Source organism: Boleophthalmus pectinirostris, unplaced genomic scaffold (genome assembly GCF_026225935.1).
Source record: "Boleophthalmus pectinirostris isolate CB_2022bp ecotype Guang Dong unplaced genomic scaffold, ASM2622593v1 HiC_scaffold_2088, whole genome shotgun sequence".
Classification (NCBI taxonomy): domain Eukaryota; kingdom Metazoa; phylum Chordata; class Actinopteri; order Gobiiformes; family Gobiidae; genus Boleophthalmus; species Boleophthalmus pectinirostris.
This window is the reverse complement of record NW_026571173.1, coordinates 3,307-15,955: the sequence shown is the minus strand read 5'-3', so window position 1 is coordinate 15,955 and position 12,649 is coordinate 3,307. Positions and strand designations below refer to the sequence as shown.

Sequence of the window (12,649 nt, the reverse complement as noted above, 5' to 3'; positions counted from 1 at the left end):
GTTTGAAATGAGATAATAATCAGTATTAACACTAACATCGAAACTAGACATTCATTTGAACAACTATCAAAACTAAGCAAAATCTGACATTTCCAAGACAGTTTTATAATCATTTTGAGCTTTATCAAAAATGTAACAGAAAGACACTAATCCACCAATAAACCATGTAGCTAATAGAGTGTGGACTGAGACGATATTTTCTGTCCGAGACCAGCCCTCGTCCGACAGAACAGTGATCCAATCCGAACTGAGCCCAATAGGCATTAAGATTTTTGTGTCCGAGTCTGACCGAGCCTGACACAATTAAAATCACACTATTTTCATCTGCCTACCAATGACACACGTAGGATATTGTTTGTGTGGAAAGTCCGATTTTATCAGTCAACGTTGTCACACCAATAAACAAATCGTGTGCACAGGAAGAACAATCTTTTGGTAGCCTAATATCTTCAGTTAATTTTTTTTTATCACAAAAACGAATGCTTGAATCAACAGAAACAGGCCCATTGGCGACCTACATATAGCCAAAAGCTGTTTTTAATTTTATATTTCAAATGTCTTATCGTGCTGATGTGTCAGAGTCTAACCCGAGCCCAAACATAAGTTCTAAATATTTGTCCAAGTCCGACATTGTTTTCAGCTTTTAACAAATTTCGGTTTTTGGTTCAGATATGACACTGTTGCCACGCTGTCTGTAGCCAGTGGTGTCAAATCATCCATACAGCAGCTGCAGTCATTGATACTTTGCAGTGACATTCACACTGGGGTTGTTCTATATGTATGCCTATGGTGGAATGTTCTGCAGGTACTATGGTAATGTACACATCCACAAGCCATGTCTTAGACCGTTTTTGACAGTATGAAAACTCAAGAAAAAATGCCAAAATGGATTTAAACACATTTTCAGGAGCCTCTGGGAGTGATTAACTGAAAAACTGTTGCTTGTGACTGCAATTTAATGTGTGAGGAACTTTTTTAACAGCTCAACCTGTTGTAGTTCTTGCTAAGTCAACTCTTTCATCAGACAGTGTTAAAAAACTGAAGCCTAAATTGCGTAACAGAGCTTCAGACAGAGCAGAGCCTACAGTTACTTCACATAGGGACTGTTGATGACATAGGCTACAGAGTATTAATAATTTCTTGACGACCTTTCACCGTCAATTAATCAGATCATTTTGGCCTCTCAACCAATCACTCCTTGACCTACTAATATAAATACACTCCCTCTCCTTTCCTGTCCAACTTCCTTCCAGGATTTAAACACAACATGAACCACCAACCTCCTGAACTTCCCCATATTTATCAGTGCTAGATTCCTGTTACATGCTATAAAGTCTTTCTTATCAACTCCATGTACCTTCATCACACTCATTAAGATGATTTGAGTTCGGGACAGATTGATAATAAAGGGTTGAAACAAAACAACTCCAGGTTTGAGGAGGTAACTGCAACAAGAGTCAATTTTGCATAACATAGGACCATTATGTTTAGAAAGATTAATACTTTCATTTTGTATTTCTTCCATTCAAATATTACTTCACTGGACCAAACACAAACCGAGCAGAGTCGTTTCTTGTTACATCTTTGTTGGTTTGAGTTTGATCGCACTGGTGAAGGCCTTGTAGACACATGGATCAATAGAAGAGGCTGTGCTCTGCTGTGAGGAAGTGTAACAGCACATGACATGACAGCTCCGGCTGCTCTGACGCCTGGACCAGTCAGATATTAGCATTTACAGCAACACAACAGTGTTTACATGTGCATGGATGTACTACAAAGTGCATATGTCTTACCAGGATAAAAGGCTGTACATTACTGCATTATTTCTTTTGTAGAGATGCACTGATATGAATACTGGTTTCGAATATCAGCACCAATCCAGGAAAATTTGCTGGATATTTGCGGGTATTGATTCCACGATATTGATTCAGCCGATATATCCTGGTTGGACAATGAATTAAAACACAAACATTATAAAAGTAACAGAGCTTGTCAAAAAACAAGCGTAGGGCGAAATGCAAAAACAATTGGAGGCAAAATAAAATTCACTATAAATGACGCCTGCCCATTGTAAGTGTATGTACACAATAATAAAAGGGATTGTTGTATTGTTTTGTGTCCTAGTGATGAAGTGAAGTGAATGTAGGCCCAGGAACATCTTTGAACTTTAATTCATACAATACTGTCCAGTTGTCACTTGCAGGATAAAAAAAAATTCAATCCCTACACCGGTATCGGTTAATATTGGATATTGGCATATACTTAAATGTGCACTGGTAACATTTCTGGTTTCAGGGTGTGCACCTAGCCACCTAGTGCATCTGCTCAATTGCATTTCTCTCCAGAAACTAGGTCAGGAATTGGAATACACTAGATGGTTCGCAAAAACCCCAGATGAGCGAGTCCGGGCACCAGCCAATCAGCGAAGAGTCATACATTCTGTGATGGCAATGAATCTGAGATCGCGATCGAAGATTTAAAGCCAGAACAAAAAGAATGTTTGGTGAATTTGACCAAGGAGGAAGGCGTTATTGCCCTTCTTCCTATGGATTTGGGAAAAGCTTAATATACCAGTTAGTCCCGTTAGTGGCACATTACATACGTCATGACCAAATTGCAGCGATTGGTCAAAATTTTAAAAAGTATCCGCTTACCGTCAAGCGAAAAAAATTCTAATGCTGCGAGGTCAGACGGTTTGTACGAAGTGAAACCACCTGATGAATCGGGCTAGTGCACCTGCTTGTCTCCATGGAGATGTTATCATTTTGTCTGGAATGTCCCGGTATGGCATTAAACATATCCATCTTACATTTAATCAATAACATGGGTTTTTATTGACCTTTTATTGAACATGCAATCTTGAGTGGGCTTGCATCTCCACAGATCTGCCATGTAACTTGGCCCTGTGGCATCCCCTACTGTCTCTGTAAAGATAATTAAGTCTAATACCATACTGTGGAACATTCCAGGCAAGAGAGAGGCACATGACAGGCACTCCACCAGAAAAGTTACAAAGTCCACTGGTACAAAAATATGCTTTTTTTCATACTGCAAGTGAACACAACTTCAGAACTGAAATTATAAAAACAAGTCCAGCGAAGGCAGTACAGCTTCATCATAAATTCTAATTTCCAGACATACACCAGAGGGGAACAAGCATTTTGAGCCCTTTAGAGGCAGGTGGACTAAATAGGATTACTGAAGCATGCATGAATAAATAAAATAACTGCAGGTATGTTTCTGAATAGAATTAATTATAAAAATCCTTATGGTTAAATCTGCCAAGAATCCACGCACTGTTGTACATTTTCTGTTTCCCCATTGCTCCTGAAAGCACCACCCACAGACCCATCTCTCATTGGCCCACTCTGAATATGTATGAATGTTGTTGGGTCACATTCCATTAAAGGGGAGACTGACTGGAGAGTGCGAGGGGCTCCTGGTTCATTCACCCAGCTCACGTATTCTATTGTTTTGTATTGTATTGTATTGTATGTTTGGAGAAAGCACAGTCTACTCTATAGCAGTGGGTTTTATGCTTTGCCACACTTGTAGCTGAAAAATTGAGCGTCTAAAAACAATGGCGAGTGGAAGCGAGCAAGTCCGAGGAAATCTATACAGCTGAAAGACGAATGCTTTTGTCAAGGTTACGTATGAACTGTGGTTTAGTACAAAATACGATGAAAAAATACTGTTTAAGGGACAATATTAGCTGCTACATTCTATTAAAAGTACACTGTGTAACTTAAGGCCTGCTTATTTCCAATGGTGAGCTAATAACTTCACCTGAAATGTTCCATAGTAATGCATTTAAACATTACTTTATTACTTTATATACTTATTCAGTTAATACCTTGCAGTGAATGGGATCGCCTCTCCATAGACGTGACCTGTAAATTGTTTTGGTGGTGTCTGTCTCCATTTAGATGCTAAGTTTAAACTATCTGTTGAATTTATTCAGTTAAAGCAGCGGTCATCAAACTAAGGCCTGCGGGCCAACTGTAGCCCTCCACGCCCCTTTGACCGGCCCCCCAGCCCCTCTACCCCCTCACCACTTGAACTGGCCCTATGAGGCAATCCTCAAAAGTTGTCATGGCCTTTTTTAAAAATGGCTTTGTGGTAAATAATAACACGTCTGCATCTTGTATTGTATTGTATTGTATGTTTGGAGAAAGCACAGTCTACTCTATAGCAGTGGGTTTTACATTGATTTTTTATTTACATTTGCTGCCGAATTTTCGTCACCTGACAAACTCAAGATCAAGCAGTGACAGTCAACGCACGCAGAGTTCTGTACTGCAGATAAGGACAGCAAAATGGCTCATGTTAAAGTACAAAAACCTGACAGAAAATTCAGAGTTTTCAAAGAGCAGTGGATTTTTTTGTTCAGTGTAAGGACCATGCAGTTTGTCTGATGTAAAGAAAGTGTGGCGGTTTTCAAAGAATATACTTTGTGTCGTCAGGGTCATACAATTCTGTGATACGTTCGACCCGACCCTGGCCCCCATCACAGTGAGGAGCGATAATGTGGTCCTCCCAGAAAAAAAGTGTTTTTGCAAGTTTATTAAAATACCTCGAAAACCAAGTATTCATAGTGTGAGCGGGGTTGCCTCTCTTCAGATCTGACCTGGTGGTATCATCTGCTTGTCCTCATGGAAATGGATCAATAACATAACATCTCCATTCATTTCTTTTTTCATCAGGGATTGCAACAAAGAACATGTTGGCAATATCCAAAACTATGGCTTTCAGCTTACTTTTTAGACATGACTTTAAGGACTTTTATCTTGCTAATCTCTATGACAACCGTCCTTAATGGTGTGCAAAAATATTGAAATATCGATATATCATATAATTTAATGTGATGATACAATATCGATATAGTGGGCTCCTTTATTGATATATCTCCAAAAGTATTTTTTTTGGTATATTTTACTAAATTATTTTGTAACAGCACAACAGTTTTGTTGCTTATTCAGAGGAAGAAAATTTGTTTATGCGACACATTTGACATTTTCACTGTTTTGATGAGTAAAATGTTTGTGTTTCATATGAACTTTGCACAAGAAGTGTTTTAACAAAGTCTTTTAGTATCACAGCCATGATTTAGCCTTTAATATTTATGAAACTGTTTCCAATCAACTTGAAATATATCGTATTGAATCGTATCGAATTGTAAGGTCACTGTATCGAGATATGGATTATATCGTGGCCTATGTATCGAGGTATGTATTGTATCGGCAACTTCTTAATAATACCCAGGCCTAACCGTCCTAATGTGCAGTCATTCCGAAACTCAAGGATACCCTCAAATACTTTCCTTACTTTTCTTATCTTGTGTATGTTTTACCTCAATGACGACTACACACTGACACAAAGAAAAGAGCAGGAAAAACATACATATATTTTCATATGAGGATTGCGAGACAGGGCAGGCTCTCTCTTCTCTGTCTAGTCAATATGTGTTTCCCTGTGACACTGTGTAATCCTGAATCCTTACAGTCACATCTGAATAGCACACACTCCATTGAAGGCCATGTGTCAAACAACTCAGATCAATCACACCAACACACCTGCTTATCACAGGTAGATTTAATTCCATGCTGTAGGACATTATTGGGAAAGGAATGTGACTAGAAGGTAACGGACTCTCCACGGAAAAAGTTACACAGTGCACCTTTAAGACTTGCCGTGTGTTAGTGTCAGTAACTCCTGGATAACTCCATGGATTCACAGTTGTCATGTAGCTGAGTGCGCCACCACCTCTGGACTGCATTCCCGCCTGTCCCCTCTCCCTTTCAGGGTTGACCTTGTGGGACTACTGGGGCAGAATAATGGCTTGTGATTGCCTTTGAGCCTGGAGGGAGCATTTGCCCGGGACAGTCCAACAGATGGGGTGGCAGTATTGGCTTCAATAGCGTGAAAGGGGACAATTCATTTAAATGTTTTCATTAAAATGTTCAGAAATTACAGAAAAAATAACTGCACAAGAATATTTTCATCTAGCATGACTTATTTTGGTGGATTTGTTTTTTAACTTGACAAATTTATCATATTTGACTAGTTTCTTTACACTTTGTATTACCAATGAAGCAAACATGGCAGTTGGCTTATGAAATGTAAATACAACTTACTCAAAGTGCTCATATTAAGATAAATTATTTTATTCACAATTAGTTTGAATTGTTTTCATTGACACACACAACACATATCACTACGCTATATAAACTAATAATAACTTTGGCTGTTTCTCTTCACCTCTTTAATAATTGACTTCACAACAGGATACAGGTTAGTGTTTGCTTAACATGCTCGCCCTGTACATAGACATCGTTTTGTCTCCTGTTCTGAATGTGCTTTTTATGTAAGGGAGATGTAGCACCTTTTCCGTGACAGACTGACTGAACATTAATATGCCTTTAAAACACAAAGTACAGATTACTACCCCATGGCAAAACACCACATAGACAAAGCAACGATCTTTGAAACTACCCCTCAGGATGCAAGGGGTGTTGACAAACTTGCCAGTACTTTTCTAACATAAAACTTACTGGATATATATTTTAAATGTCACATGCCAGCCAGGACTGAATGAAGAGATCTTTTTTTTTTCCTTTTTTAAACATATTAAACAACATTATAACAACGACATAGTAAACTGCATACATAAACCAACATTTTGGGTTATATAAAACCAAACTTCCATGTTTCTGAATTGCAGCATATTCAAATGTGGGTGGTAGCAATTTACATTTACTTCAGTAACTTTTAGAATTGTACCTTTAACTATAATTTTACTATATCATGCTTAATTCCAATACTCGAGTAATATTTTGAGGTAAGAGCTTTTATACTCCATGTCTGACTAAGTTTAAGTTATATGTCTTAATTTCTTCCAAAATAGTAAATTACATTTTTTAGAGTTACATAGACCCCCACTCTCAATCTGAAATGAAACCATTCAATTTCAAGAATACCAACAACCTATGAGACACAACAGCTCCCAACTAATAAATCTTACTGAGTTTATGGCCCAGTCTCACAAAAATAAATATTTTTTAAAGAATTATGGCTGGATAATGACCAACAGCATGTTAAGTCAGAATTCGGGTTGTTAATTGTCCTGTCACGATAATGATTATATCCTCTTATCTTTAATAAATCATAGAAAGAACATTACTTTTTCAGGTTTAATAACTATTGTGTTTACCTTTCTTTGCACTAGCAGGGAATGTTTTTTGTAGTAATCAGAAAGAAATAGGTTCACCATAAAATCATCAAGTCATTTTCACTCAAAAGTTCTCATAATGCTCTGATTTTGAGTGTGCATCTTGGCGCTGTTGTACAAAGAGCTATTTCCTTTCAAAGGTCCTACAATACACAAAATGGATTCTTGTGAGCTTTAGGTCGTGTTATAATGTTGTTACCTTCTCAAAAACATACCTGGAGTTGTGTTTTGTTTATTTCACACACATTTGAGTAATCCTTTATTATTAGTCTACATCTACAAATCTGTAAATGCTCTGTTCCACGTTGTGATGTCATGGGCTAAAATCATCCAAATTATTCTCAGTATGTGAAAGTGTATGGAGTAAAGGGGAAGAACTAAGCATATGATGGATTTGTGTGTTAAAAATGTGTGAATGAAACAAAACACAAATCCAGGTCTGTTTATGATGAGGAAACATAAGGTTTTATTGTTTAGGAGCTTCTGGTTTGACGGCTTCTGGATTTTGTGCTTCTTGTTTAGGCTCCTCTGGTTTTGGGGCATCTGCTTTAGGTTCCTCTGGTTTTGGGGCATCTGCTTTAGGTTCCTCTGGTTTTGGAGCATCTGGTTTCGGGGCATCTGGTTTAGCTTCTTCAGCTTTGGGGGGCTCGGGCTTTGGTTGCTCTGCATTTGGTTTTGGCTCTTCTTTCTTCTCCGGACAACTGCACAAGTGCAGACACAGAAAGTTATTAAACATGAATTGATCTTTTGCTGTGAATTCACACTGGGAGTGTTCCACATGTACAGCTATGGAGGAATGTTTAGCAGTTACCATGGAGACAACGCACACATTACCAAACACAAACAAAAAAAAAAGTTTAAGATTGCCTGAAAACTCTTGAAAAAATACAAAATGGATTTATAACAACACATGTTCATGAGCCTGTGTTCAATATGAGCAGTTATGGTCCTGTTTAGATTAGGGCCTGACTTATATATCAGTTGGCACCTGAAAACATATCGGCGATCGGCCTAAATCTTGCCGATATGGCCAATACATATGTTGCATGTCATTATGCTCATTTAATCCAATTTACAGACAGATAAATGTCCTAATATGTGACTCCGCATCAGTATTTATCTGCGGAGTCATTTGTCTGTGTGTGTGTCCGTACTGTCCCTGAACACACCCCCAGAGTCACGTCAGTCACGTGTGTTTGTTTACACCCGCAGACACAGATCCATGTGCGCAACACTGAGATTATATTATTTTTATGGACACTCAGTTTGAGTCAGGATTAAATGGACATTTATTAGTGCAGACTTGTGATGTGAGGAGGAGCCTGTGTAAGCGGTGAGTGTTGGAAATGTGTTGATTTTGAAGCTAGTTTTGGTTCTTTCTCATTGGTTAGCGATTAGCTGCTGTAGCTCCCGCACATAAACAGGCTGTTTTCTCTTTGACTACATTGGCCGTATATTTGTTACTGGACCTGCATTGATACGTAAATGAGCTATGAATAGAAGTGTGAATGATGACATTTCCACATATAATTAATTATATTGGCACGCACACATTTACAGCTAAAGGCTAATAGCGGTAGTTTACTTTCTTTACTAGCTAGTAGTGATGGGTCCCAATTTAAAATCCACTAGAGCCAAACCTCAGTTTTTGTTTTTTTTTACAATTCAAGATTAACAGTGAATTTTTACATCACTAAATATACCAGCGATTATATCGGCTATCGGCAGCTCTGACTCCCATTTAATCGGTATCATATCGGCCACAATAAAAACCATATCGGTCGGGCCCTAGTTTAGATGTTTAAGTTCAACAAAAAAAGATGAGAGTAACTGACTGAAAAACCACAACCACACCACAAATCCTCTCACACCACGAAGTCAGTTCTTTATGGTCAGATTATGTTAAAACAAAGATCAGATTAAAGCCTTACTTGAGCAAAAGAGCTTCAGACAAAGCTTCAGACAGAGCAGTGCCTTCTCTTAGCATCACACCACCACAGGGAATATTAATGGTGAGTAATTATATTGTAAAGATTAAGTAAACACGTACCCTTGCACTGAGGATCCTGGTTTAAGGTAGTTACAAATGGGACTTTGTGTATTGAGGTTCTCTTTAAGAGCTGCAATCTCTGCTTCCCAGGCCGTCTTCTCCTTCGCGCTCTGATCTGTCAAGTGAGACGCATTTTAGTACACCTGATGTAGACATTTTTTACATGCAAGCACCATTTGTAAGGATGTAACGACATCTGAATCTCTCAGTACAATATATTCACGATATTTTATGGCGATATTTTGTGGAGGCGCACCAAATTGTGAATATGCTACTTTTACTTTTTTTAAAATGCATTGACAAGATTTTATTTCTGTCATAATCCAAAGCGCTAAAATGTAAAAGTGCTTAATTATAGTTATTTCTTCATAAAGTCTGCACTGAAACAGAGCAAAGAATCATGGTCTATGTAGTTCCATCTGTTTTTAGCTATTGCTGTACTATGACAATGAATTTAAGTTCATTAAAGAGACTTGTAATTTGATATATTGTGACAGCCCACCGTAGTACTGAGAGACTTTTGACAGTACAATATTGTGATATTTTGGTTATTGTTACGTCTCTAATCAAATGCTGTTCACTAAACAGGACAGTATTTGCAAGTGGCGGATGAAGTACTCAATTTTGCTGCTAAAGTAAAAAAATATAAAATAATAATAATAATAATAATAATTAAAGGCATTGAAGTGTCCGTTCAAAAATGTGTAAAAGTATTTCACACAGATTTTAAGAGATTTTGTTAGTAAATTTAACCAGAACCTACAGCCAGGCTGTATGTTCATGAATGTGCTAAAAATAAACCCCTCAAATCATTTGAAATACTGCCATCTTTTGTTAACTATAAGCTGACATTTTGAGTACTTCCAATTCTAAAGAAAAGAAAATGTAATTTGGATCTGTAAATTACTATGGCAACGGTTAAGGTTCTAATATTGTGAAAGAATAATGTGATAGATAGATAGAGGTTTAACAACTTACCTTGGAATGTTTTTAATTGCTCTTGCGCTGAAGCAATTTCATCTGTCACTGTTTTCTGTCAGTGTAAAAAAAAAAAAATAAAGATTGATTATTTATTCAGGCCTAAATTTATGACTTCAAAGCTCAGAGTTGCAGGGTCTTTTCTATATAAAATTGGTTTGAGGTAAGGAAATGCACTGACATGACCCTTGATTTATATCAGAGTCACCTGTCAATCACGCACATTTGAAAATTGGGTCACCAATGACCAGACTCACATCTTCGTAAAGTATTGGAGAAGTGTATATTCTGGATCTCAGACAAATACCAAAGAGCATTTCAAGCAAATCAAGCAATAATACGCCTATAGGCCTATCCAAGATCACGAGCATGTGTGCTGTCCACCATCACTGATGGCACAATGGTTAACTAGTGGCTTGAGATAACATTTTGTTTTTGCATATAGTGGTGTTGTTTTTACATTTGTGCCACAATAAACATAAACTCACCTTCTGCCCCATACACGCATCTAGCTCTGTTTTCTTCGTGTTCGAGGCCGTGGACAGTTCAGTCAGTTCCTTTTGGAGCTGCTCTTGCGCAGTCTTCTCCATCTGCATTCGGCTCTCGGTGCTTTGTTTCTCCTTCTCGTACTCCGCCACCATGCCCTCTGACACCCGCAACTTCACGTCTAGAATCGAAATCCTTTTTTCATGTGAAACTATCTCTGGTATACGAATTTTCATAAGCGCAAACGAAGCCACGGAAATCGCAATAGAAACTGGTAACAGAATTTGTGCCTTCATGTTTGGTACAAGAGTGATCGTCTTCCTATGGAAAACCCAAAAGTTAAATTAAAAACATTCGAATTTAAGACGCTCTTCCTTTACCTGTCTGTCTGGACTGGGCACCTCGCATAATTAGGGCTGTGTATCCAAGACAGCCAATCACGATTTTCCTTCCCCCAAACGCACGCCCCTATCCGGAACCTGAACGCGTAATTGGATCGTGACACCTGTATAGTTTGGCTGAGCAAAAACAATAAATAAATAAAAATTTAGTCGGCTGCCAAAACAGGAAGGATACTTTCATAGGCTATTTGACAGTGGTAAAAAATTAAGATTCCACCCAACCAGCTGCGTGAGGTTAAGCTCTCTTTAGACGGTCGCTTAGTGGCGATTAAAGTTATCGTGGAAACAGGTAAGACGGACGCAGAGTCAGTCGAGCCTTTCCTGATGAGCAAGTTTAACAAGTTACGTAGAGACAGGTGAGGAGCAACAGGTGCATAGTGGTAGACAAGCGAGAGGATATGATTTTAAGGTGACCAGTTTCTGTATTTCGCGGATTACATGGTAGCACAATGAAGCTGTTAATTTTCTTGTGCGTGGCGTGTGCGGCTGTGATGGCCGTAATGATTTCCCAAGCCGTGCGTCAGGAGTTTATCCTTAAACGTCTGAAGAGTTCGACAGAAGAGAAAACTATGCAAATCTCAAGATATGAAAATACAGTCTCCGAGATGAAAAAGACTATGCTGGGAGTCAGACCACAAATGATGTCAATGATCACAGAGACGCAGAACCTGAAGACGAAAAAGGAAACCCTCCAAAAAGAGAAAACTGCTTGGGAGGAAAATATCAACACGTGCAACAAGGAAAAGGTGAACCACTGGCCCAGTTAATCAAAATGCTTTCAGTTTCTTTCTTTTTACTGTAAAGGCTACAGACTATCAAAGTCAGCCTGGTAACAATGATTTATTCTTTAATTCTGTTGTTTCTATAGGGTGAAGCTGAAAAAACAAAGGGTGAAGTCACAGAGAACTTGAATAAACTGACAGGTAAGCGGAATTTGGCTGTAATTTTTCTATTATGCCAGTGTTTCTCAAACTGTGGTATGTGCACCAAGTTCTGTTGGGTAATACTTGGACTGCTCTTGTGTTTTTTGCCTGATTTAGAGTTTATTTTATCCACTTTTTGTCCTTCTTTGGATAATTTCTTGTTTAAAACTACAGTGAAAATGATACATATAGTTGATTCAGATCTGATGCTACTTGGAAAGCCAAATCTTTTCTTTGGTTGTGTTTGGTGTGAAAAATATGACAGTCAATGTACTAAACTGTATAAAGTTATTTTTTTCTTGAACTAAGAAAAGGCAAATTTTAAAAGCTTTTATTTGGCTGTATCTTCATCATAGATGGTGTTTGAGATATTTAATTAAGTCATAAAACACCTATAATTATATGATGCAAGTGCTGTGAAAGATTCCAGCAAAAGCAAAAACCTCAACATGTAGAACAGCAAATGTCAGACAGTAAATATTCCATGACATACAGTCATGCAATATGTCAGTGCACCTTACTTAAAAGCTTACAACACATGAATTATGAAAATCTGTACTTCTATACTTTTTCCACTTCTGTC

At 38.0% G+C, this 12,649-nt stretch overlaps 1 protein-coding gene across 2 annotated transcripts; it reads right to left on the bottom strand.

The window, feature by feature from the left end:
• Positions 1-6,143: 6,143 nt before the first annotated feature.
• LOC110163130 (30S ribosomal protein S16-like) lies at positions 6,144-11,247 on the bottom strand. 2 transcript variants are annotated; one of them, XM_055156890.1, is made up of 5 exons: positions 11,123-11,247; positions 10,745-10,923; positions 10,257-10,311; positions 9,279-9,393; positions 6,144-7,929 (listed from the first exon to the last, which is right to left on the bottom strand). In XM_055156890.1, exons 1-5 carry the CDS (start codon positions 11,148-11,150, stop codon positions 7,695-7,697), a joined length of 612 nt encoding a protein of 203 aa, XP_055012865.1. In that variant the 5' UTR covers positions 11,151-11,247; the 3' UTR covers positions 6,144-7,694. The 2 variants fall into 2 exon arrangements, with proteins under 2 accessions (XP_055012865.1, XP_020783722.1); XM_020928063.2 differs by lacking the exon at positions 11,123-11,247 and having other exon boundaries at positions 10,745-11,038.
• Positions 11,248-12,649: the final 1,402 nt, after the last annotated feature.

Bases quoted from the DNA above. Each gene is read 5' to 3' on its own strand.
- LOC110163130 (XM_020928063.2), bottom strand. From the start codon at position 11,038: ATGAAGGCACAAATTCTGTTACCAGTTTCTATTGCGATTTCCGTGGCT. The intron at 9,394-10,256 runs GTAAGTTGTTAA...CTCACTTGACAG, and splicing joins GCAATTAAAAACATTCCAAG to ATCAGAGCGCGAAGGAGAAG. The intron at 7,930-9,278 runs GTACGTGTTTAC...GCACTTGTGCAG, and splicing joins CCAGGATCCTCAGTGCAAGG to TTGTCCGGAGAAGAAAGAAG.